Source organism: Pristis pectinata, chromosome 8 (genome assembly GCF_009764475.1).
Source record: "Pristis pectinata isolate sPriPec2 chromosome 8, sPriPec2.1.pri, whole genome shotgun sequence".
Taxonomy (NCBI): domain Eukaryota; kingdom Metazoa; phylum Chordata; class Chondrichthyes; order Rhinopristiformes; family Pristidae; genus Pristis; species Pristis pectinata.
In genome coordinates this window covers 37,332,136-37,355,207 of record NC_067412.1, presented here as the reverse complement: position 1 = coordinate 37,355,207, position 23,072 = coordinate 37,332,136, and the positions used below count along the sequence as shown (strand labels likewise).

The 23,072-nt window shown below is 44.1% G+C and overlaps 1 protein-coding gene across 4 annotated transcripts in view; it reads right to left on the bottom strand.

The window, feature by feature from the left end:
* Positions 1-9,329: 9,329 nt before the first annotated feature.
* The window catches only part of LOC127573467 (amiloride-sensitive sodium channel subunit beta-like), a 40,330-nt gene continuing 26,587 nt past the window's right edge, over positions 9,330-23,072 (bottom strand). For 3 of the 4 annotated variants that reach the window (XM_052021719.1, XM_052021717.1, XM_052021718.1), the window contains exons 10-13: positions 21,464-21,521; positions 11,756-11,817; positions 11,070-11,145; positions 9,330-10,786 (exon numbers count right to left, since the gene is read on the bottom strand). In XM_052021719.1, coding sequence (XP_051877679.1) covers positions 10,433-10,786; positions 11,070-11,145; positions 11,756-11,817; positions 21,464-21,521 — 550 coding nt within the window. In that variant the 3' untranslated portion in view covers positions 9,330-10,432. The remainder of the gene's footprint in view (positions 10,787-11,069; positions 11,146-11,755; positions 11,818-21,463; positions 21,522-23,072) is intronic. The other variant, XM_052021720.1, reaches the window with a different exon arrangement.

Genomic DNA, 23,072 nt, shown 5'->3' with positions numbered 1-23,072 from the left:
GAGGTCAGTATTGAACCAGAGATCTGCTGTGGCTGCTTGGAAAGATCCCGTGGTGAAGTTTTTTTTAATTCCAAAAATAAACGTTATTCTTAAAAGCTTCAAGGAATACAAAAATTAATGCGTGGCTTTCTTTATATCCATTGTGTAGTCAGGTCTATACATTTGTGGAGTCATCAAGTTAAGACATTCAATGTGCAAAGCATTTATGCCACTTGTGGCCTCTTTGGTCAATAGACACCTTGTGTTTGCGGGACTGTTACAGAGAACCCAGCCTCTTGGTGTCCAGTGGTGGCAGAATCTTAGATTGCAGTCCTTCCCCACAAAGCCTTTGCACCAAGCATCTGTGCATCCCTATACACGTACTCCCGTAGCCTGGAACGTGCCAGACGGCATCATTCACTTACAGACATCTCGTTGTATTGGAAGACCATAAAGTATTGGGCAGACCAAAATGTGTCTTTCACAGAGTTGATGATCTTCCAGTAACACTTAACGTTTGTCTTGTTATGCGTCCCTTCGTGCAGCCTATAGATCAGAGAGCCCTCTGTTACACAGCTGCTTGAGACAAACCTCAACAAGGACACTTTTCCGGACCTCCTTTATAAATGCACAGTCGACAGAGAGGTGAGGAAGTTGAGAGTCAATGTGTTCTTGTCCTCCACAGAGAGAGCCATCTAAGCATGAGAGCTCAGTGATGACAGCCTTGGAAATCCTGAGCCTACAGATGCATTGTTCATTTGAGAAATCTAGGCAGGGTGGGGTAACTTTGAAGACTCACTGACATGAAGCTATTTGCATGTGGGCCTGACTTTACCCACTACCCTGAAGTTCCCAACTCATCCTGAGTGGCCAGCTGTTGCCATACAGCTGCCTTCAGTAACAGTGTGATGCCAGTAGTGAGGCACTTGTGGGATGAATATCTCAGCAGCTAAATGCTAGGCAAAGAGCTCACCATTTGTTGTAACACACTGTGGACTTTGGAAGATTTTTAAACAGCCTGCAGTTATTCTAAAACTGGCCAGTCAAGTATCCTGATGTGACCCTTTAAATCATGATAAATACAAGAAACTAGCACTCCTCCCTGCACTGACTGTTCAATGAAAACAGTAGATTGCACCGTAAAATGCCAATTTATGTAGGTATGAATGAAATGCAAATAGTGATGTCTTTAGTAGCATTTTTTTTACACTGGAAAAAAATTAGATCTACTAATGTGAAAGCACAAGCAGTACCCAAAGTAATTTTCCAATGGATGCCGTTTCACCTTGTCTTGATCGCTAGGGCTTGAAAAACAAAAGCCAACTGATCCGATTTGCACAGTCATAACTTATTGTTTCCAGCTCAATGTCAGTACTTGCCTGGAGAGTGTTTAATGGAATGGTGTAGAAGGCTTTACTCTATATCTAACTCATAGTTTACCAATAGTGGGAGCACATTATGGAACAATGTCAAAGGTTTTACTCTCTGCCTTACTTGTTGTATCTCCCCCAGGAATGTTTGAAGGGACAATGCAGAAGGAGCTTTACTATGTAATTAACATGCGTTATACCTGCTTTGGAGTTGTCCACTTGGATAGTGTAAAGAGAACTTTATTCAAGTGAGGTGGTTTGTCAGGATGGTATAAGATGTGTTAGATCTTCTAGACAGTGTAGATGTCTGTGTCCAATATGTACTGAACCTAACCTGGGTGTATTTGTTGGGATATTGTAGAGGGACATTCTTTCTGCTGTGTCTGCCTTTGGAACAGTAGGAGTAACTAATCTGAACCAATTATTAGAAGAGACAGAGAACATATTTATATTTTTAACCTATAACTTTTAATATTTAATTGATTTTCTTCCTCACTTATCACAAAGGCGTGATTTGGATACATTCCATTCCTTGGTCTATGCGAGAAAGATGTGCAGCTGCGTATGAATTGTAACCGGTGCATGATCCCGTCTTTATCAAACATCGGCACACACAAACGTTCCAGCAGAGGTTGATGGGAGTAACTATGACCTGGAATCTGGTTGATTTCCTAAAATCAGAGCCAGTTAACACCGCCAAGATCGGTGATCAAACATGGTCTGTAAGCTGCAGCTCCACTTCACTGAGCCATTGCAAAGCCACTCTCAGTTTGGTAACTGAATAATAAATACCTTTCTCTCCACTACACATTTTTGTCAATGCCCCATTTTGGATTGAATTGAACACAAGGCCATTTGCTCTTTATGCGTGTGCCAGCTCTTTCATTGGGATGTCTGAATAGTTCTACTTCCCTGCTTATTCCCATCACCCTTGAAATGTTTCCCCGCAAGTATTTATCCAGCTTCATTTTGAATGTTACTATCGTGTTTGCTTCCATCATCCATTCAGACAGTGCAGAACACAAGATGTTGTTGGGTGAAATCGAACTTCAGTATCCTTAACTCTTGATTTTATTGCCAGTTATCTGCTTTCTCTCATCACGAACAGACCTGTCAGTTGAAGCATTAAATGCCTGTTGCCTTTTTGTCTCCAAACCCAGTTAAGGACAGTGCAGAGTTATTGAAGCTGTGCTGGCTGGGACTTTGATGCACCAACTGGAATTGACTGGAGGGGATAATCATACCTTTATTCTTAATTCGTTGCCCCATCGTGAGTTCACAAGTGCAGAAATCCCTGACTTGCTGCAAAGGCTTTGTTGCCCAAGTCCTGACCAGCTTGATCCAGGTCAAACCTGTACTCAACCAACCCCTTAGTGCGGTTCAGTCACTGTAGTCGAATGGGTTTGTTTTGGGTGGTGTCCTTTAGCCTCAGGGCAGAAAGGATGCATTGTCACCTTGCCTTAATTAAACCAGGTTGAACAACTGCACGAGGCTGTCAGCATAGGAAGTATGTTGTAATGCTTTGTCTGAAACATATTTCAGGCAATTGTAATGCTTTGTCTGAAACATGACCAGAATTCCAAATACAGTTTCAATAGTACCAAACCTAGTTCAGTTTGAAGCAAGAGTCAAATTACCACCTTGTGCTGCAGTCCTTTAAAACATTTAATTCATTCTTAGCATAGAAGGTGATTCAACGTAAGTGAAAGACTTGCTAGGCTACCTTACAGAACTTAACTCTGTAACTAACTTGGGCTGCACCTGTTCTGCAGTGCTGGGACAATGTAGGAGGAGCTTTACTCTGTATCCAACCTTTGCTGTATTCTTCTGGAAGTTATTTTATTTATTCAGTTTTTGGGACCTGGATGTTACTGGGAATACCAACATTAATTGCCTAGCTCTAATTTCCTATAAAGATGTGATGGTGAGCTACCTTATTGATCCTTTTCACTGCTCCCACAGTGCTGGTGGGGAGGGAGTTTCCAGATTTAAACCCAGTGACAATGAAGGAAAGGCAATATATTTCTATGTTAGAATGGTGTTATTAGGAGAACATGCAAGCAGTGGTTTTCCCATGCACCAGAAACCCCTTATCCTTCTAGGTGGTAGAGGTTGCAAGTTTGGGAGGTGCTTTCCTGGGGCTGGGATAATTGACCTCCAACAACCACAACCATCTTCCTTTTCACAAGGTATGACCTCAGCCACTTGAGTGTTTTCTCCTTGAGGCCCATTGACTTCAGTTTTGTCAGAGTTCTCTGGTGGCACATTTGGTCAGATGCTACCTGATGATTGAGAGTAGACTGGTTGGGTGATAATTAACTGGATTGGATTTATATTTTGCTTTTCGTGAACAGAACATCCCTGGGCAATTTTCCACATTGTTGTGTAGATGCCGATATTGTAACCATACTGGAAGAGCATTGCTGGAGGCACAGTTGGTTCTGGAGAGTAGGTCTTCAGCACTACAGCTGGGATAATGTTTGATCCCATAGTCTTTGTTGTCTCCACTGTTCTCATCTGTTTCTTGATGTCACTTGGAATGATTTGAATTGGCTCCAGATCATTAGTCCACTATGATAACTCCACTGCTGTGGCACCCTATGTGCATGTGTAAAACTACTAAAGACATTAAGATTAAGAATACTATAATAGTTTGTACAGTAGTTTGAAAGTATCTGTTAAAATATGCTTGTGTTTATTTTCAATGTTGCTTTCGACAAGCACAGGCTTCTTTTAAGTTAATTGCTTTCTCTATGTATGTAGTTTTGAGAAGCTTTTGAGTCTTGTCTTCATCCTGAACTGATTTAGACTGAATGTACTCCATGCTGCACCCGGAAATCTCTCAAAATCTGGCAATCTTTAAGTTTGTAAGTGATAACAGAGATCAATATTTTGTATTTCTGTGATGTATATTTTAAATTAATGTTATGTTAAATTAATTTTGATTAAAGTTTGCTTGTAAAAAACTGAAAAGCACCAAAGGGATTGTTTACAAAAGATGAAATGTTGATGGATTGCAAGTTAGAAATGCAGCACCTGGCAGTAAAACTATTTGAACTTCTTTGTTTTTACTAGATGACGGATAAAAAATTGTTATTGCTTTATGCATTAACTGAGAAACATGTGGCCTCATTTTAAATCATTTTGAACATTTAGAGAATGTTTTCATGACTCATTTACTGCGAGACGAAGATCTGTTAATGTGATTGACTGCTCCCACAACAAGATCTTGACAGGTGTGATGAAAGGAGATGTAGCTCTGGGGACACAAGGTGCTGGCTTCAACAGGGCTGATCTAGTGGATTCTGGCAGAGGCTGCAAAGGCAATAGATGGTCAAAGACCCAGCTGATTTCCATAAAGTTCAAAGTAATAGCGGGGCAAGAGCCTTTTACAGAATGCCTTTTACAGAAAAGAACTGCCCAAGATTTTGTTTTGAGACTTTCATATTGTTCAGCGATTACTTCTATTGAGGTGCCCATTTAACATGACGAAAGGAAGATCTGTCTTTCACAAACTTATGTTGTTTACAGCTAAATATATACTTCTGAAGTGTGTCTAATGCAGGAAATGCAACTGCCAATTTAGGCACAGCAAGCTCCCACTAACTGCAGTGTCATATTGGCCAGATCATCTTGTGGTGATATTGCTGAACCCTGCACTGTTCTCTGGGATCTCTGATGTCCTATATTCAACACCTGAGGACAAATGGGGCCTTGGTTTAACATCTCATTTGAAGGGAGAACCTCTCAGACACTGGTTCTGGGTTGACAGCCTGGATAATGTGCTCAAGTCCTGAGGCCGGTCTGAAACCCATGACACCTGATTCAGGGATGAAATTATTAACAATTGAGCCTCAGCTGCACATGGCTGAGCACCAGAAAGGTGACACCTGGGTCCAAAGGCAGCAGTTGTAGTCACATTGTATAGGTAAAGCTATGAAAAACTTTTTAATGATTGCCTCATGTTCCCAGAACATGCTGGGCTCAGAATTTAAACACTTCCTAACCATGTTTCAAAATCCATAACCCAAGGATTGGTTACACTGTGGCCATTTAAAAAAAAGGATTCAGTAGGACAATCAGTACCTCTTCATTACAATAAACTTTTACCGAATGGGGCTAAGTAGCAAACATCAGGAATCATAAACTGGTTTGAAATAAGGAAAAATTAGACTAGTAGAATTGATAAGGGAGAAACAGTGGATGTGATATATCTGGACTTCCAGAAGGCTTTTGATAAGGTCCCACATAAGTGATTGTTGTGTAAAATTAAAATACATGGGACTAGGGGTAGTATGCTGGAATGGATTGTGAATTGTTGACAGGCAGGAAACACAGTAAATGGGTCTTTTTCCAGGTGGCAGGCAGTGACTAGAGTTGGGGTGGGGTGGGGGACAGTGGGTGGTGCGGTTGTCAGCGATCAGTGCTTGAGCCCTAGTTATTCACAATATATATCAATGATTTAGATTGGGAAACTGATTAGAAATCTTCAAGTCTGTAAATGACACAACACCGGGAGAGTGTGAGCTGTGAAAAGCATGCAGAGGCTCCAATGTGATTTTAAACAAGTTGGATGAGTAGGCAAATGCATGGCAGGTGCAGCTTAATGTGGATATATATTAGATTATCCACGTTTATTCTAAAAACAAAAAAAATCATTACCTGAAGGGTGATATATTGAGAAAAGGAAAGGTAGAATGAGACCTGGGTTCTTTTGTACACAAAGCCTTAGTGAGACACTGTCTGGAGCTTTATATGCAATTTTGGTCCATTCTCTCTTCCTTCAAGCACATTCTAAGCTGATTGTTGCCCAGTTTTCTCATTAACTGGATTCTCTTCAACAACTTAACCTAGGAATGGTGTGGGAGTGCAGTCCACTTTGTTGGGACATCCTACCAGTGCTACCTGTGTGGCTTATGTTTTATGGGATAGGTACCCTTTGAGAATTGTAGCACACAACTGCTCTCTGTGTGTTGTTACAAGTGTTTCAGTATGGAATTGGGAGAACTGCTCGTCTTTCTGTAAGTTCTTTTGTTCCTTTAAATTACCTGTGACTCTCTAGTACCTTAGTGAGTGAATTAGAGATATTGAGACAACCAGAGTAGGGAATGTGTTAACACTTCGTGTCTGCATACTGAAGCTAAGCACCTGAGGCAACCACACTGAGGATAACTTTAATTATCGTCTAGAAGAGGGGTGTGGGCGGTGATCTCTGGCAGTCTGGATTAATGACTCCCAGCAAATTCAACCACATTTTCAATGACTGGAGTCCCAAACTGGTGTTGGCAGGATCACATTCCTGAAGACCACTGGTTAACCTGTTTGGGGGTTTATGTTGATTTGCCACTTTCCAGTGCAAATTATAACCTTCAGCAAACCCGACTTGACTATACCCGAAATCCAACCCTCCAAGAACCAAGTCCCTGAGCAGCGACACCTTTCACTCTCTTACCATTTAAGAAAACACTTTCTAGTTAATTAAATAAAGAAATGCAACCATTTCACTTCACTTAGCTCTTTAGTATAAATTAGTGACTCCATTGAAATGAACAGGGCTGCGTGTTGTGCTGGTGTGCGGCGGAGAAGCCAGGTATGAAGTGTACCTAGCCTGTTTGATGGAGTCTTAAGGATGGAACATGAGGTCAGATGTGACCACCTTTCCTATATTTGTATGCTGCAGTGCACAGGAGTCCAGACATGTGCACTGAAGCTAGCCAGTGGTTCTCTCTGGATTAACTGGATTGAGGTTAACATGACCTGGCCTGTTAATTCTGACCATGCCACAAATTTGTATTGTAGAGTCATTGTCATAGGGTTGCACAGCAAAGAAACATGTCCTTTGGCCACTGGGTCCATGTCGATCATCAACCACCCATTTACAATAATCCTACACTAATCCCATTTTCTTCTCCCCACTTCCCCATCAACTCCCCACTAGATTGTACCTCTCATCTATGCACTAGGGACAAATTACAACAGCCAATTAACTTAACAACTCACAGGTCTTTGTAGGAAGGAACCAGGGCATCCTGGAGAAACCCATGCAGTTACAGGGGGAACATGCAAACTCCACACAGACAGCACTGTGAGAAGATGCTGTTCCTCAAGCTTATGTTGGACCTCATTGGAATAATGCAGGAGGCTAAATACCAATAGAATGGGGTGTGGTTTGGAGAATTGAAATTACAGTTAACTGGAAGCTCATGGTTATCTCTGTGTACTCAGTGGAGGTGTTCTGCAAGGCTGTCACCCAACCTGTGTTTAGTTCTTTCATTGTAGAGCAGTCCACATTGTGAGCACCAAATGTAATACAGTAAATTGGAAAAAGTGCAAGTGAATCACTGCTTCACCTGAAAGGACCATTTGGGTCCCTGGGCAGTGGGAAGGGAAGTAGTAAAAGGATAGTGTTGTATCTCCTGAGGTTGCATGAGAAGGGAAGCGTTTGGTGGAGATGGAAGAGCAGAGCAGGTAGTCCTGAAGGGAAAGGTTCCTTCGGAATACTGAAAGCGGAGGGGAGTGTCTGGTGATGAAGTCTTTTTGGAGCGGTGGAAATTGCACAGGGAAGTCCATTGAATGTGGAAGCTAGTGGTCTGGAAGGTGGGGATCAGGGGAGCTCTGTCCTCGGACTCTCTGGGACTTTCAATAACTTGCTTTTGCTGGCCAGTTCTGCTGAAAGTTTCACCATCTGTATTAGTAACTCGGTTTTTCTCTGTCACTGCCCTGATTAGCTGGACTTTCCCAGCATTTTCCTTGTGGCTTCAGTTCTCTGCAACAACTCTGACCTGCATTTCACAGCTCTTATGTGTCCCTTTATCTTCGGGTCATAGAGTCACACAGCACGGAAACAGCCCCTTCGGCCCAACTGGTCCACGCCGACCGAGATTCCCGTTTGGCCCATATCCCTCTAAACCTCTCCTATCTATGTACCTGTCCAAGTGCCTTTTAAACATTGTTAATGTACCTGCCTCAACCACTTCCTCTGGCAGCTCATTCCACATATGGACCAAAAAGTTGCCCCTCAGGTTCCTATTAAATCTCTCCCCTCACACCCTAAACCTATGTCCTCTAGTTCTTAAATCCCCAACCCTTGGAAAAAGACTGTGTGCATTCACCCTATCTATCCCCCTCATGATTTTATACACCACTATAAGATCACCACTCATTCTTCTACATTCCAATGAAGAAAGTCTTAACCTCTCTCCATAACTCAGTCCCTCAAAGTCCCAGAAACATCCTCGGAACTCTTTACAGCTTTATGGCATCTTTCCTTTGGCAGCATGAACAAAAATGTGACCTCACCAATGTCTTGCTCAACTGCAATATAACATCCTGACTTCTGTAATGCCCCGAATGATGAAGGCCAGTGTGCCAAAAGCCTTCTTCGCCACCTTGTCTTCCTGTGATGCTAATTTCAGGGAACCATTTACTTGTACTCCTAGATACCTCTATTCTGCAACTCTCCCCAGGCCCCTACCATTCACTGTGAAGGTCCTACCCACGTTTGTCTTCCAAAAATGCAACACCTTGCACTTATCCAAATTAAGCACCATTAGCCAGTCTTCTCTTTCTCCAATTTCCCTTACTAACCTGTGAAGCAGAAGGCTCCGTAGAGAGTGGGATCACCTGGGCACCCTGCCTTCGTCAGAGGCATTCCCATTATTTATTCCACCCCCCCAACCCCCCCCCCCCCATCCAACCCAGCAACTTAAAACTTTTGTCCTCACTTTTCCAGTTCTGATGAAGTCTCCAACCCAAAACATTAACTCTGTTTCTCTTTCCGCTGAGGCTGCCTGACTTGCTGAATGCTTCCAGCATGTTACATTTTTATTTCAGACTTCCAGCATCTGCAGTTTTTTTTAAATTTTCAATTATGGTTTCATCCAAACTTCTCATAACTACGGGAGGTTTTTGGAATGTTGGCATCCAAAAGAAACACATGATTTCAGACTTCCTGGCACACACATTTATTTCCATCTTTCAAAGAAAATATTTTCAAAAAATAAATATTTTTTATTTCTCCAGAGTGATTTCCTAAAAACCCTTATTTTCAAATATTAGCCCTGATGCTTAGTTTATTAATCACACGTTGAAGTGTACTTGTGACTAACTTGTATTGCAGTTTCAATGTTGTCAGCACATTTGCCTTTAAGGCAGAGGGTTATAGGTACAGGTCTGCTTCCAGGCCCATGAACAAAATCCAGCTTCAAAGTGCAGTACTGAGAAAGTGCTGCACTGCTGAAGATGCTGTGAATGAGCAAGACATGAGATGCTGGACGAACTCAGCGGGTCAGGCAGCATCTATGGAGGCAAATGATTAATCGACATTTCAGGGCGACACCCTTCATCTGGACTGAAAGAAAGAGGGGAGATAGCTAGTATAAGAAGTGGAAGGAAGGGGTGGAGCAAGAGCTGGTAAGTGATAGGTGGATCCAGGTGGGGTGGGAGGGGTGGGGGGGGGAGAGAGTGGGAATGATGTCAGAACCTGGAAGTTGATAGAAGTGACAAAGGGCTGAAGTTGATGGAATCTGATAGGAGAGGAAGGTGAAGGGTGGAATAAAGGTGGGGATAGGAACCAGTGGGAGGAGTGTGTGGGCGATGGGCAGATGGAGGTGGTGGGCAAGGAGGAAAGGATAGGATGACAGGGGCCAGGTGGATGAGGAGGAGAGAGAAAAGGGACAGAGGGGGAGCGGGTACCAGAAGTTTGAGAATTCATGCTGCCAGGTTGAAGATGCTGTCAATGAGACAAGGATGCTGGGAGGTATTAGGTCCCAGAGCACTATCCCTCATTAAACCTCATTCTAGTAGCCTATCTGCTTGGGTTTTGTAGTGCTGTTTGTGAGAGTGTACTGTGGGCAAATTGTCTGCTGTATTTCCTACACTCGATGAATAAGTATGTTTCATTCTGAAGTGATTTAAGGCATCCTGAGACTGTGAAAGGTGCCATTTATTTTCTTATTTATGCAGCTGATATGACCATTTAGTGAGATAGCTGTATTATGCCATCCGGGTTCAACCTTTTCTCCCCCCGAGAATGTTGGCAGATCCACTACTAACAGTCATGAAATATAGCTCAAACAAAATCCTCAGTCCCAAGTGTTGACAACTTTGTTGATTGGATAGATCAGGAGTGAGTCGTACTGAGGAGGGGGTGTACCCGGGATTGCCAGGGCACAAGGCCTTTCCACATGGCCTCCTTCCTGCTCCGGCTGGAATCCATCGTTTACATGCTCCTCGATCGATTGGCTCACGGTTGGCGGAGGCTGGGAAGAGTGTGGTCGAGCTCTGCGGGACCTACGCTCCACACACCACTTCACCACCTTGATGACAGTGATCCACAGGCAGTCGATCAAGATCTCCATCAGCTCAACGATGCACAGGATGGAGCCACCCATCCAGAACCCAAATTGTCCGCCCAACTGGGAGGGAAGCCAGTCAATCTGGAAGAGTAGAATCTTTTTATTAGGCTGCAAATCCACACATGCTCCCCAATAACAAACCCTACCCACCCAATGAAGGTCCTTTTATAACCTCTAAACAACGTGAACAATGGATTCTACCCCAGGAATGGATATCTTTCCAAGCCTGGGAAGAAGGGATATCCCTTTTGGTTCTGCACACCCCATGTGTGACATGTTGCCTGGAACCAGAATGTAGTGTGAACCTCAGCTGTAACCGGTAGAATGAACATTGAAGAGGATTATGTGTACTATGGAAACTTACTGTCAAGGCTGGGTCCTCTTGTATTGTCCTGAAATTGATCTCTTGGAAATACAGGTTTAATTTCAGCACGCTTGGTCTGTTTAAAAAAAAATGAGATTATAGTTAAATGCTCTTTCTAATGGTTTTATTTTCACATTCATTAGGCCAATTTATATGTTGTGGCAATGTCTGTTACCTAACTCTTTGTCCAGCACACTTTTCCAAATCTTATCATTTTCCATTTTCCCCTGATCTAAGTTTAATCAAATACCTTGTTCTGAACAAGTCAGAGGAGGTGAGGGGAGGGGAAGTGAGAGGTGAGGGGAGGGGAGGTGAGAGGTGAGGGGAGGGGAGTGGGGGGAGGGGTGAGGGGAAGGGGGGAGAGCAGCTTCTCTTTATTGATTATTTAATCATTGTAAACATCTCAATTAGGTCATCCCTCCACCTTCAAAAGAAATGCTTTCATGGCTGTCAATTTTTTTCTCTAGTAATACTCCAGTAAATCTTAGTTGTCTCATGGAAAGACCCCTCCTAATTTGTGACAGTCAGATATACTTTGGATGCTGGATTCCTTTAAAATGCCTGCTGATTGAAGCTCCATGGCAGGTACCAACAGACAGTTTTAAATATTGGAAAAATCAAAGACCCCTCCAGCCTTCTCCAACTGTTTTGAACAGACTCTAATACTCAGCCAACCATGAACTTACCTGTTTACAGTAACATCAGTTGAGTAATCCCTCTCATAAGATAAAACAGAATAAATCCAGTTCTGAAATTCAGATTGAGAAACAAGCTCAGGCACTGGTATTGTAAGTTTTTTCAGAGCAAATCTATTATATTTCATATTTTGTTACGGCGTGGGGGAGACCATGTGGCCCTTTGAGTTCATGTTGGCTCTCAGAGTAATCCCATCAATCCCATTCCCTCATTTATTTCCCTGGGGTCTATTCTCTTTCACATGCCCATCAACACCCCCTTGATTCTTCAACCACCCACCTACAGTAGGAAAAATTTACAGTGGCCAATTAACTTATTTGGGATATGGGAGGAAACTGGAGCACCTGGAGGAAACTCACATGGTCATGGCGAGAACATGCAAACTCCACACAGGCAGCACTAGTGGTCAGGAGCCAAGTGGGTGGTTGGAGCTGTGAGGTAGCAGCACTACCTCTTACACCAGTGCGCCACCCTAATGAGTCACCAGATTTTTTTCAGCAGCAAGCTGATCATGAAGACTAGGTTTGCACAGAGAGCACAAAATTGCCTGGAAATTAGAGCCACACAACATTGAAACAGGCCCTTCAGCCCATGAGATAAGATAAGGTATCTTTATTAGTCACATGTACATTGAAGCACATGATGAAATGCATCTTTTTACGTAGCGTTCTGGGGGCAGCCTACAAGTGTCGCCACGCTTCCGGCGCCAACATAGCATGCCCTCAACTTCCTAACCTGTACGTCTTTGGAATGTGGGAGGAAACCAGAGCACCCGGAGAAAACCCATGCAGACACGGGGAGAATGTACAAACTCACATCCATGCCGACCATCATGTACCCAGTTATACTTGGTCCATAAGCCTTGGCAATTAAAGTGCTTGTCGAGGTATTTTTTAAATGTTGTGAGAGTGCCTGATCTCTACCACCTTAAGCAGATTGCAACCACCCACTGGATGAAAAAACTTACCTCCGATTCCTTCTAATTCTCTTACCCCTCACTTTAAACCTACACCCGCTCATGTTAGACATCTCTGGCGTGGGAAATGTTTCTCACTATCCACCCACCGTATGCCTCTCATAACTGCACTGACCTCATCAATATATTTTGCTACTTCTTCAAAAAACTCATTCAATATCCTTTAACATCTAGGGTTCTCTGGACTTCCCTTCCTAATATTTCATTACATTAGCCCTGTGCTCTCACTATTTCACTTTTCAAAGACTCCCATTTGTCAGATGTAGACTTTCCTAGAAGTAACTACTCCCAGTTTACCTTAGCCAGGTCCTTTCTTATGATGTTGAAACTGGACTTCCCCTAATTCAGCATCTTAATTTTGGGGTCACCCTTTCCATAACTACCCTGAAACTTGCTGAGTTATGGTCATTATTTCCAAAAAGCTCAAATACAGACACTTCAGCTACTTGACCTGCTTCATTTCCTAAGTTTAGGTCCCTACTGGCCCTTCTCTTGTAGTACTGCCTAGTTACTGGCACAAGGCTTTGGGGCTGCACAGTGGTGCAGCTAGTAGAGCTGCTGCCTTACAGCTATAGCCACATGGATTCAATCTCGACCTCTATGCTCTCGGTGTTGAGTTTACATGTTCTCCCTGGGACCACGGGAATTTCCTCCGGGAGCTCCGATTTCCTCCCGCATCACAAAGACATGCATGTTAGTAGGTTAAGTGGCCACAGTAAATTGCCCCTCAAGTGCAGCTGGGTGGTAGAATCTAGAGGAGTTGATAGGAATAAAGGGAGAATAAAATGGGATTAGTGTCAATGGTTGGCATGGTCTTATTGGGTCAAAGGAGCTATTTATGTGCTATATCACTCTATGGCTCTATGACTAAAAATCTTTCCTGGATGCACTTCAAAAATTCCAACCCCTCCAGCCTAAGGTGAGCTCAGTTAATATTGGGAAGATGACCTCACAAGAAAGGAATTAGAAGGAATCTGAGGAAAGTTATTTTCATCCAGAGGGTGGTTGCAGTGCGCAAGTCACAGAGAGGTGTAATAGTGATAGGGTTATAGTCTTACGGGATTTCATCTTGCACTGATTGTTGGGAAGCCTATAGTATAATCTGACCAAAGTGATTGCTCCTTTCATATGTCTAACTTCTATTCACATGGCCACATTTGAAGAGCCTTCTAGGACATCCTGCCACATTACTGCAGTGGTAATCTCCTCAATCAATATGCAATGCCCTCTCCTCTTATTTCCTACCCAATCATGCTCGAAGCTTCAATACCCTGGAATGTTGAGTTGCCAGTCCTGACCATTCAACTGTGTCTCCATGATTGCAGCAAAATTGTATTCTCCTGTACTGATTGATGCTCCAAGTTCATCTGTGTTACAGTCCTCTAAAACAGATGCAATTTAGCCTTCTAATCGATGCACCTGTACATGCCAATGTCTGCTCTGCCTACCGGTTTGCCTAACAATTTTTTCCATATTTGACTGTACCTCCCCTCTAATTGTATATCCACTCTGTGGGCCATTCCCCTGTCAAATTAGTTTAAAGCCTTCCCAATAGCGGGAGCAAACTTTTGCAAAGTGAGAAACCATCACTTCACATCACTCAGAAAATTTGACCAGGTTCTTCGTGAATTACCCTAGTGACCAAGACTTGATTTTCATATCAGGGCTTTGTGCAATAGGATGTTGGAGAATTGCAGAAAAATATACAGCATGTTGTCTTGGGAGTGCCTGTCTTTGTGCATTCCTGGGACAACGTGGTTTTTAAAATAGCAGTGTTGTCCTGGGAGACCTCCAATCTTTGGCAAATCTCAACCTAGCTGAACTGACTCTGTAACAGTACAACCCCATCTGCCCCCTGAAACTCCGCCCCCCCCACCTTTGATGTTCCCAAGCCCCTGCTCTCAGCAGAATGTACCACAACCCCGCCTTCCAATATCATTTGTCCTTGCCTGAGTCTCCGATTGCCCCAACACCTTGCCCTCTAACTCCACTGGCCACAAGTCTACTTGAGCCAATGGCTCGTGACATGCCTTGAGGAAAGACAGGTAGGTCAGCCCATCCTGTTTGTGAAAGTACCCAACACCCAGTCTTTTATATCTAAGCAACAATTGAATTGGAGTACAGAAGAATGAGAGGGGACATCATAGCGACATTTAAAATGTTGATAGGAAAGGACAGAGTAGATGTGGCTAGGCTGTTTCCCTTGGCGGGTGAGTCCAGGACCACAGGGCACAATCTTAGAATTAGAGGGTACAGTTTCAAAACAGAGATGAGGAGAAATTTCTTTAGCCAGAGGGTGGTGAATTTGTGGAACTCCTTGCCACGTACAGCAGTGGAGGCCAGATCAGTGGGGGCATTCAAGGAGGAGATAGATAGATATCTAAATAGTCAGGATATCAAGGGATATGGGGATAAGGCCGGAAATTGGGATTAGAGTAATTTTTTTTCCCCATTCCCCATTTCTCACTTTTTTCCCTTTTCCTTGGAGCAGACTCGATGGGCCGAATGGCCTGCTTCTGCTCCCTTGTCTTGTGATCTTGTGATCTTGTGAATTACTATGTGGTGAGACAATGATCAAAACAGTCTAGGCTTATGACATCCACACCATTCCCGTGTTCCCTAATATTGCACTGGAATTTCTTGGCTCTGTATTGTAACAACATTACAGCCAACCAGAGTGGAGGTGATTGGGTAAATTTCCAACCAATTAACCTTGATGGCCATGCTACTTTAAGGGACTGATGCTGATTTTATGCACATTAACCTAGGCACACTGCATTTTTTTTTGAAGAAACTACCATGCTTTTAAATGGAAACATTGCTATAGTTTCTGTTTCCTCTGACCTTTAGATGTTCCGTTTTCTCCGTAAATTGACGCTGCTGTTCAAGAGACTGCTTGGAGTCACATTCCACCTCTGATCAACTGCTGATAACCTTAAGTTAGGGAAGGGGCGAAATTGGTCTTTGAGGCAGATTATGACCATTAATTTATTACAAGGACCTGCCTGTGCACACCTCAGCTGCTGTTTTCCCCACAGATACTGTACTTCAAAAGTACTTTAAAACACTGAGGAATGACTGTGGGGGAGAGAGGGTTACAGAGGAGAGGGTCATAAAATGTGCTATATAAAATGTGAGCTTCTCCGTTGTCTTTGTACGGTACGTCTGCTCGTACAGTGGGGCGGGGTCAACTTCAAACCAAACACAGGGGGAATGAAGGAAAGGGATGAGCAAATCTGCAATTGCAGCTACTGGAGCCACAATTCACAAACACTTCAACGGGACATTTCCCTACTGAAGGAAATAGGTTTCAGTGACAGGTCCATAGAACATTGAACAGTACAGCACTGGATAGGCCATTCTGCCCATGATGTTGTGTCGATCTTGATGCTGATTTATACTAAATGTCCTCCTCCTGTTTATCATCCATATCCCTCCAAACTGTCTGCATCCACCATTACCCCGGTAACCCATTCCAGGCGCCTGCAACTCTCTGTGTAAAAAACTTGCCCCTCACGTCACCTTTAAACTTCCCGTCCCCCCCCACCCAACCTTAAAAGCATTCCTCTGGTGTTTGACATTTCTACCCTGGGGAACAGATTCTGACTGTCTACCCTATCTATGCCTCTCATAATGTTAAAAACCTCTGTCAGGTCTCCCCTTAGGCACCGATGCTCCAAGAACAATCCAAGTTTGTCCAACCTTTCCCTATAGCTCATACCCTCTAATCTAGGCAGCATCCTGGTAAACCTCTTCTGCACCCTTTCCAGTCTCCACATCCTGCTTATAATGGGGCGACCAGAACTGCACACAATACTCCAAGTGCGGTCTGACTAAAGTTTTATACAGCTGCAGCATGACTTCCTTACTCTTATACTCAACACCCCTACCAATGAAGGCAAGCATTCCATACGCCTTCTTTACCACCTTATTCAGTTGCATAACCACTTTCAGTGAACTATGAACTTGGACCCCAAGATCCCCAATGCTGTTAAGGGCCTACCTTTAACTGTATACTTTCTCCTTTCATTTGAGCTCCCGAGTGCAAGACCTCATACTTGCCTGGATTAAATCCATCTGCGACTTTTCTACTCATATCTGTAACTGATCTATATCCTGCTGTACCTTTTGATAGTCCTTTACACTGTCCACAACTCCACCTATCTTGGTGTCATCCGCAAACTTGCTAATCCACCCATCTACATTTCCATCCAAACCATTGATATATATCACAAACAACAGAGGTCCCAGCACCAGTCCCTGCGGAACACCACTGCTCATGGACCTCCAGCCAGAATAACAGCCTTCCACCCCTACTCTCTGTCTTCTATGGGCAAGTCAGTTCTGAGTCCAAACTTGCAATTTACCCTGGATCCCATGCATCTTTATCTTCTCAATCAACCTACCATGAGGGACTTTGTCAAATGCCTTACTAAAGTCCATGTAGATAACATCCACTGCCTTACCATCATCAAGCAACTTTGTCAACTCCTCAGAAAAACTCAATTAAGTTTGCAAGACATGACCTGCCCTGCACAAAGCCATGCTGACTGTCCCTAAGCAGGCCATGACTTTCCAAATGTGCATAAATCCTATCCCTCAGTATCCTCTCCAATAGCTTCCCAACCACTGATGTGAGGCTCGCTGGCCTATAGTTACCTGGATTATCCCTATTTCCCTTCTTGAATGAAGGCACAATATTTGCTCCTCTCCAGTCCTCTGGGATCTTGCCTGTTGCTAGAAGATCCTTGTCAAAGCCCCAGCAATCTCCTCACTTCCTTCTTTCAATATTCTGGGATATATGCCATCAGGCCCTAGGGACTTATCCATCTAAGTACTTTTCAGAAGACCCAGCACTACCTCCTCCTTAATCTCAAAATGTCCCAGCACATTAGCACGTCCCACTCTGTTTTCACTATTGTTCAATTTCTTCTCCTCGGTAAATACCGATGCAAAGTTGTCATTTAGTACCTCAGCCACTTGCTCCGACTCCAAGTACAAATACTCTCCTTTATTCTTGAGTGGACCTACCCTCTCCTTAGTTATCCTTTTTCTTAATATAAGTATAAAGTGCCTTGGGATTCTCCTTGACCCTGCTTGCCAAGGACATTTTATGGCCTCTATTGGCCTTCCTAATTGCCTGCTTGAGCATTTTCCTGCTATCTTTATATTCCACAAGGACCCAGTCTGATTTTAGCTTCCTTAGCCTTGCGTATGCTTTCTTTTTCTTCCTGATTAAGTTTAGGACCTCTCAGGTCGTCCAAAGTTCCCGTACCTTGCCATCTTTGTCCTTACTCCTTACCTGAACATGCCGATCCTGCACTCTGATCAGCTGGTCTTTAAACAACTCCCACATGTCAGACGTGGACTTGTCCGATAGCAGCTGCTCCCAATCAATGCCCCTTAGCTCCTGTCTTACCTTGTTGTAATTTGGCCTTCCCCAATTTAGTACCTTCCTGCAAGATCCGATTTTATCCTTACTCGTAACTATCTTAAAACGCAGTCAGTTGTGGTCACTGTTCCCAAAATGTTCACCCATTATCAGGTCTGTCACCTGGCCTGGCTCATTTCCCAAAACTAGGTCCTGTATGCTCTCTTCTCTAGTTGGACACTCCACATACTGTTTCAAGAACCCCTCTTGGATGCTTTGAAGAAATCCCCCCCCATTTAAGCTTTTTGTATTAAGGAAGTTCCAATCAATTCTGGGGAAGTTAAAGTCCCCCACTATGACAACCCTGCTGTTTCTGCACCTTTCCAATAATTTGTCTACATATCTGTTCTTACACCTCTCAGTGGCTACTGGGAGACCTATAGTATAATCCCATCAACATAATCGCACCTATCCTGTTTTTGAGCTCCACCCAAATTGCTTCTGTGGATGAACCCTCCAGTATGTCCTCTCTGAGTACTGCTGTGACATTCTCCCTTATCAGTAGTGCAACCCCTGCACCTCTTTTACCCCGCTCTCTATCACGTCTAAAACAACAAACCTCAGGAACGTTGAGCAGCCAGTCTTGTCCCTCACATATCTAGGTCTCTGTAATGGCAACAACATCATAATTCCATGTACTGATCCAGGCTGTAAGTCAACCTCCATACCCATAATACACCTAGCATTGAAATAAACACATTTTATCCCATCAGTCCCACTATGTTTATTAGCCTGTCCCTTCCTGTCCTTCCTTACTTACTTGTCATCCCATCTTTCTTGCTCTCAGCCCTACCACCTGTTGCCCATCCCCCTGCCACTCTAGTTTAACCCCTCCCCATTAGCGCTAGCAAACCTCCTGGTGAGGATATTAGTTCCCCTCCAGTTCAAATGCAAACTGTCTTATTTGTACAGGTCCCACCTGGCCTGGAAGAGAGCCCAATGATCCATAAATCTGAAGCCCTCCCTCCTGCATTAGCTCCTTAGCCATGTATTGAACTGCACTATGTATCTACTTTTCACCTCACCAGCACGTGGCACAGGTAGTAATCCTGAGATTACAACTCTGGAAGTCCTCTTTTTAACTTTCTACTCAGCTCCCTAAAATCATTTTGCAGGACCTCATTCCTACTCCTGCCTACGTCATTGGACCACAACCTCTGGCTGCTCACCCTCCTCTCTCAGAATGTCCTGTACCCACTGTGAGACGTCCTTGACCCTGGCACCAGGGAGGCAACACACCATCCTGGAGTCTTGATTGCGGCCCCAGGAACACCTATCTGTGCCCCTTACTATCACGTCCTCTATCACTATCGCTCTGCCTGACTTCACCCTTCCCTTCTTTGCCTCAGAAACAGGCACGGTGCCACTGACCTGGCTACTGGTGCTGGCCTCTGTTAGGTCATTCCCCCCACCCACCAACAGTATCCAAAGGGTCCAGCGTAGCTCAATCACGCAGCCCAGGTTGCGGAATACTTCTTTACAACCTGCAAAGATTTCAGCATAAAAGGCAGCCATTTGGGTCACTGTCCTAATCCTATTGCCCTGGTATCTGCCCATCCTCTGTATCAATCCCAAGTTAGTCCTACTGCCTTGACCTCTCTGCACATCCCTGTACCAATTCTAAACTAATCCTACTGCCCCAATCTCTCCCTGTGACTCTACCAATCCCAAACTAATTTTACTGTCTCATTTTCCGTAGCCCCATATTAATCCCAAACTAATATCATTGCCACACCCTCTCCCTATATGTCAGCATCAATCACATAATAATCCCATTTCCTCGCTCTCTCCTCAGTGCCTTCTATTAATAAAAACCTAATTCCAGTGGCACACTCTGACCCTACAACTCCACAACTAACCCAAGTACCTCATACTCTTGACATAACCCAATACTGATTCCAGGCTGCTCCAGCGATGTGCTCTCTCCCCACAGGCCTGTATCAATTTCAAACTAATCCTTGCTCTCTCTCCAAGCTCCATCATCTATTTAAATCTAACCCCACTGCCCTGATGAGCTACCAAAGCACTATTCCAATCCCAAACTGAACTCTTTGCACTAATTCTTCCATGTCCTGTCAAACCCAGTCTATCATTGCTATATCATTTTGCCACAGCCATATATCAAGCAGAAATTAAAACTGCTGCTCACTCTCTCCCCACAGTCCTCTCTAAACCACAATCTAATGCCCCTGCCTTGCCATCTCTCTAAAACCCTGCATAAATCCCAAATTACACTCCCTATTTCCATGTCATTCTGCACCCCCATATTAATCCCAAACTAATCCAAATACCCATAGCTCTGTATCAATCCCACTAATTCCACTGGCATACTCTCTCATCAAAGCTATGTAACAATGCTGGATCATGTTCCATGTAATCACAGGACCACGTTCTCCCACCTTATTACAAGAACAAAACCTATCCAAACCCACTACTCTGTATTCTGTAAATTGCCTTGAGCCTATCTCAAACTAACATCAACACCCTAACCTTTCTTTCTAACAATATTCCTGCTGCATGCTCTCCCTTAAAACCACGTATAAATTCTAAGCCACCCCCTTAACTTCACGCTTTCCTCTTGGTTCTGTATAAATCTGCATCTCATCCTCCAACTCCCAATGATCCCATATACATCCAAAATTAATCCCTCTCACTCACTTGTACCCTCCTCTGCTTTGAGTATTTATCTTATGACACATTAGTTTCTACTTCAAAATGTTTTTTGTTAAGAAGCATTTAGACAGGCACACGAACAGGCAGGGAATGAAGGGATATGTACCACGTGCAGACAGATGGGATTAGTTTAAATTGGCATTATGGTTGTCACAGACATTGTGGGCTGAAGGACCTGTTCCTTGCTGTATTGGTCTATGTTCTATGTTTTCTGGGATAACGGATTCATAGTTTCTCTGCGTAAAGGAAAGTCTTCTACCCCAACTCTTTATTCTTAATGGTAATTTTATATGAAAGTAGAGACTCTTTCCTACTTTGCATAGTTGCCAGGTTACTACAAGCTCCTATAACCACTTAGCGTCCACCCCACCACCCCAGAAATCCTTCCCTAGCGGGCTGTGTTAATGTGGACAGTGAGTAATGTGTCTTGTCCCCCTGATCCAGCCAATTACCCTTCTTCCCAGCGCACTGCCACAGTGGGTAGTGGTCCCCATCTAGTATCAGCACAGGCAGCAGGGGAATGAATCCTGACACTCTGCTACTCAGTACTGTCACAAGCTAAGCCACTGGAGGAGCCGTCCAGTTACCCTTTAACATGCATTCGGTGCTTGAACCTACCTCTGAGGATTCCGATGGCCAATCTACCATAGAGATGGTCAGTCTATATTGGGTCTCACTGCAGGGAAAGAAGTTGGTGAGTTGGTTTACCTTAAAGACTGTCCCTGAGTTCAGACACTCTCTTGTGCTTTCCATCCTGGTCTTCTCTACTCCTCCCAGTGTCTAAGAGACACAGAGACCGCAGATGCTGGAATCTGGAGCAAAAAATACAAACTGCTGCAGGAACTCTGTGGGTTGAGCAGCATCTGTGGCGGGAAAGGAATTGTTGATGTTTCGCGTCGAAACCCTGTTACAGTCCTGTGCAGGGTTTTGACCCGGAACATTGACCATTCCTTTCCCTCCACAGGTGCTGCTCGACCCACAGAGTTCCTCCAGCAGCTTGTTTTCTTTTTGCTCCCAGTGTCTATCTGTTCTCTCTGGGACTCTTTCATGTCCCTCTCTCATCCCCTCGTAATCCCTCCTCTCCTCTGTCATTTTCACTATCTTTTATCCCACCTCTCCCTCTCTCCATCCCTCTCTCTCCCTCTCATTTTCCCCTCAGTTCAATTACTTTCCCCTCTGTAATTTGCTCTCTCTTTTTGTTAACAACCTCTCTGGTGTCAATTTTACCTAATTCCTCATTTCAAATCGTCATCTTCAAATCATAAGCTTCAAAGCATAAACATCTCCAAAACACATAGATGTCAGAATCCTTTTCAGTGTCTTACCCTCTAGTGATCACCCTCCATTGCCTTATCTTCCATTCCTCGCCTCCATTGCCTCTGCCTCCATTGCTTTACATTGCATTTCCGGACACCTTCATTGTCTTAGCTAGTTCTTCACCCTCCATAGCACTCTCCTCCATTGCCACACAAGCATTGCCTCACACTCCACTGACTTACCTCCACTTTGTCTTCTCCCTGAAATGACTCGGTCTATATCGCCCAGCCCCTCCATTTCCTTGCCTCGCCATTGCCTTGCCCTCTCCTACTCCTTCATGCCATTGTATCTTCCATCCCCTAATTCCAGCATGCACTGTATGTTAACAACACTGCCCTTTCTATCCTGTTTACTGGTACTGAGGCTAACTCTTGTACCGGTGCTGCCACCTGGCTGAGATCAGCTAGCATAGACTATGGATGGAATGTGAGATCTTGGTGATCTGTATGACTTGGTTTACACGCACTACCTTGAGGTCTATGGTGATCCCAGTAAGGGTCATTGTGGGCCATTAAAGCTTGCCCAATGTACATGGGCACTAACGGTCCCTTGGACCTATTGTGCAGAGGGAAGGAAGAATGTGCTGCTAGCCTCCTCCTCCTCTGACCCTCCCCATGCCTGCTCCGTCCATTTTACATACTTTGGGGAAGTACCAGATGACTCCTGGCTATGGAGTCCAATAGGAACATGGAGGAGATGGCCTGCCAGAGGCACTCTTGGTGGATGGCAATGGTGGCCACCTTGCCTACATTCCCCCTCCAACTCATGCATTCAAGTTCTTTGAATGCCATCCTTTTTATAATGGGTCTGATCTGAAAATATGAACGTCACAAATTGTGAGGTTTTTCCAATCTGGGGTGGGGATGGGGGTGGAGATGGGGCAGTAGTTCACATATACTGTCACCAGTGG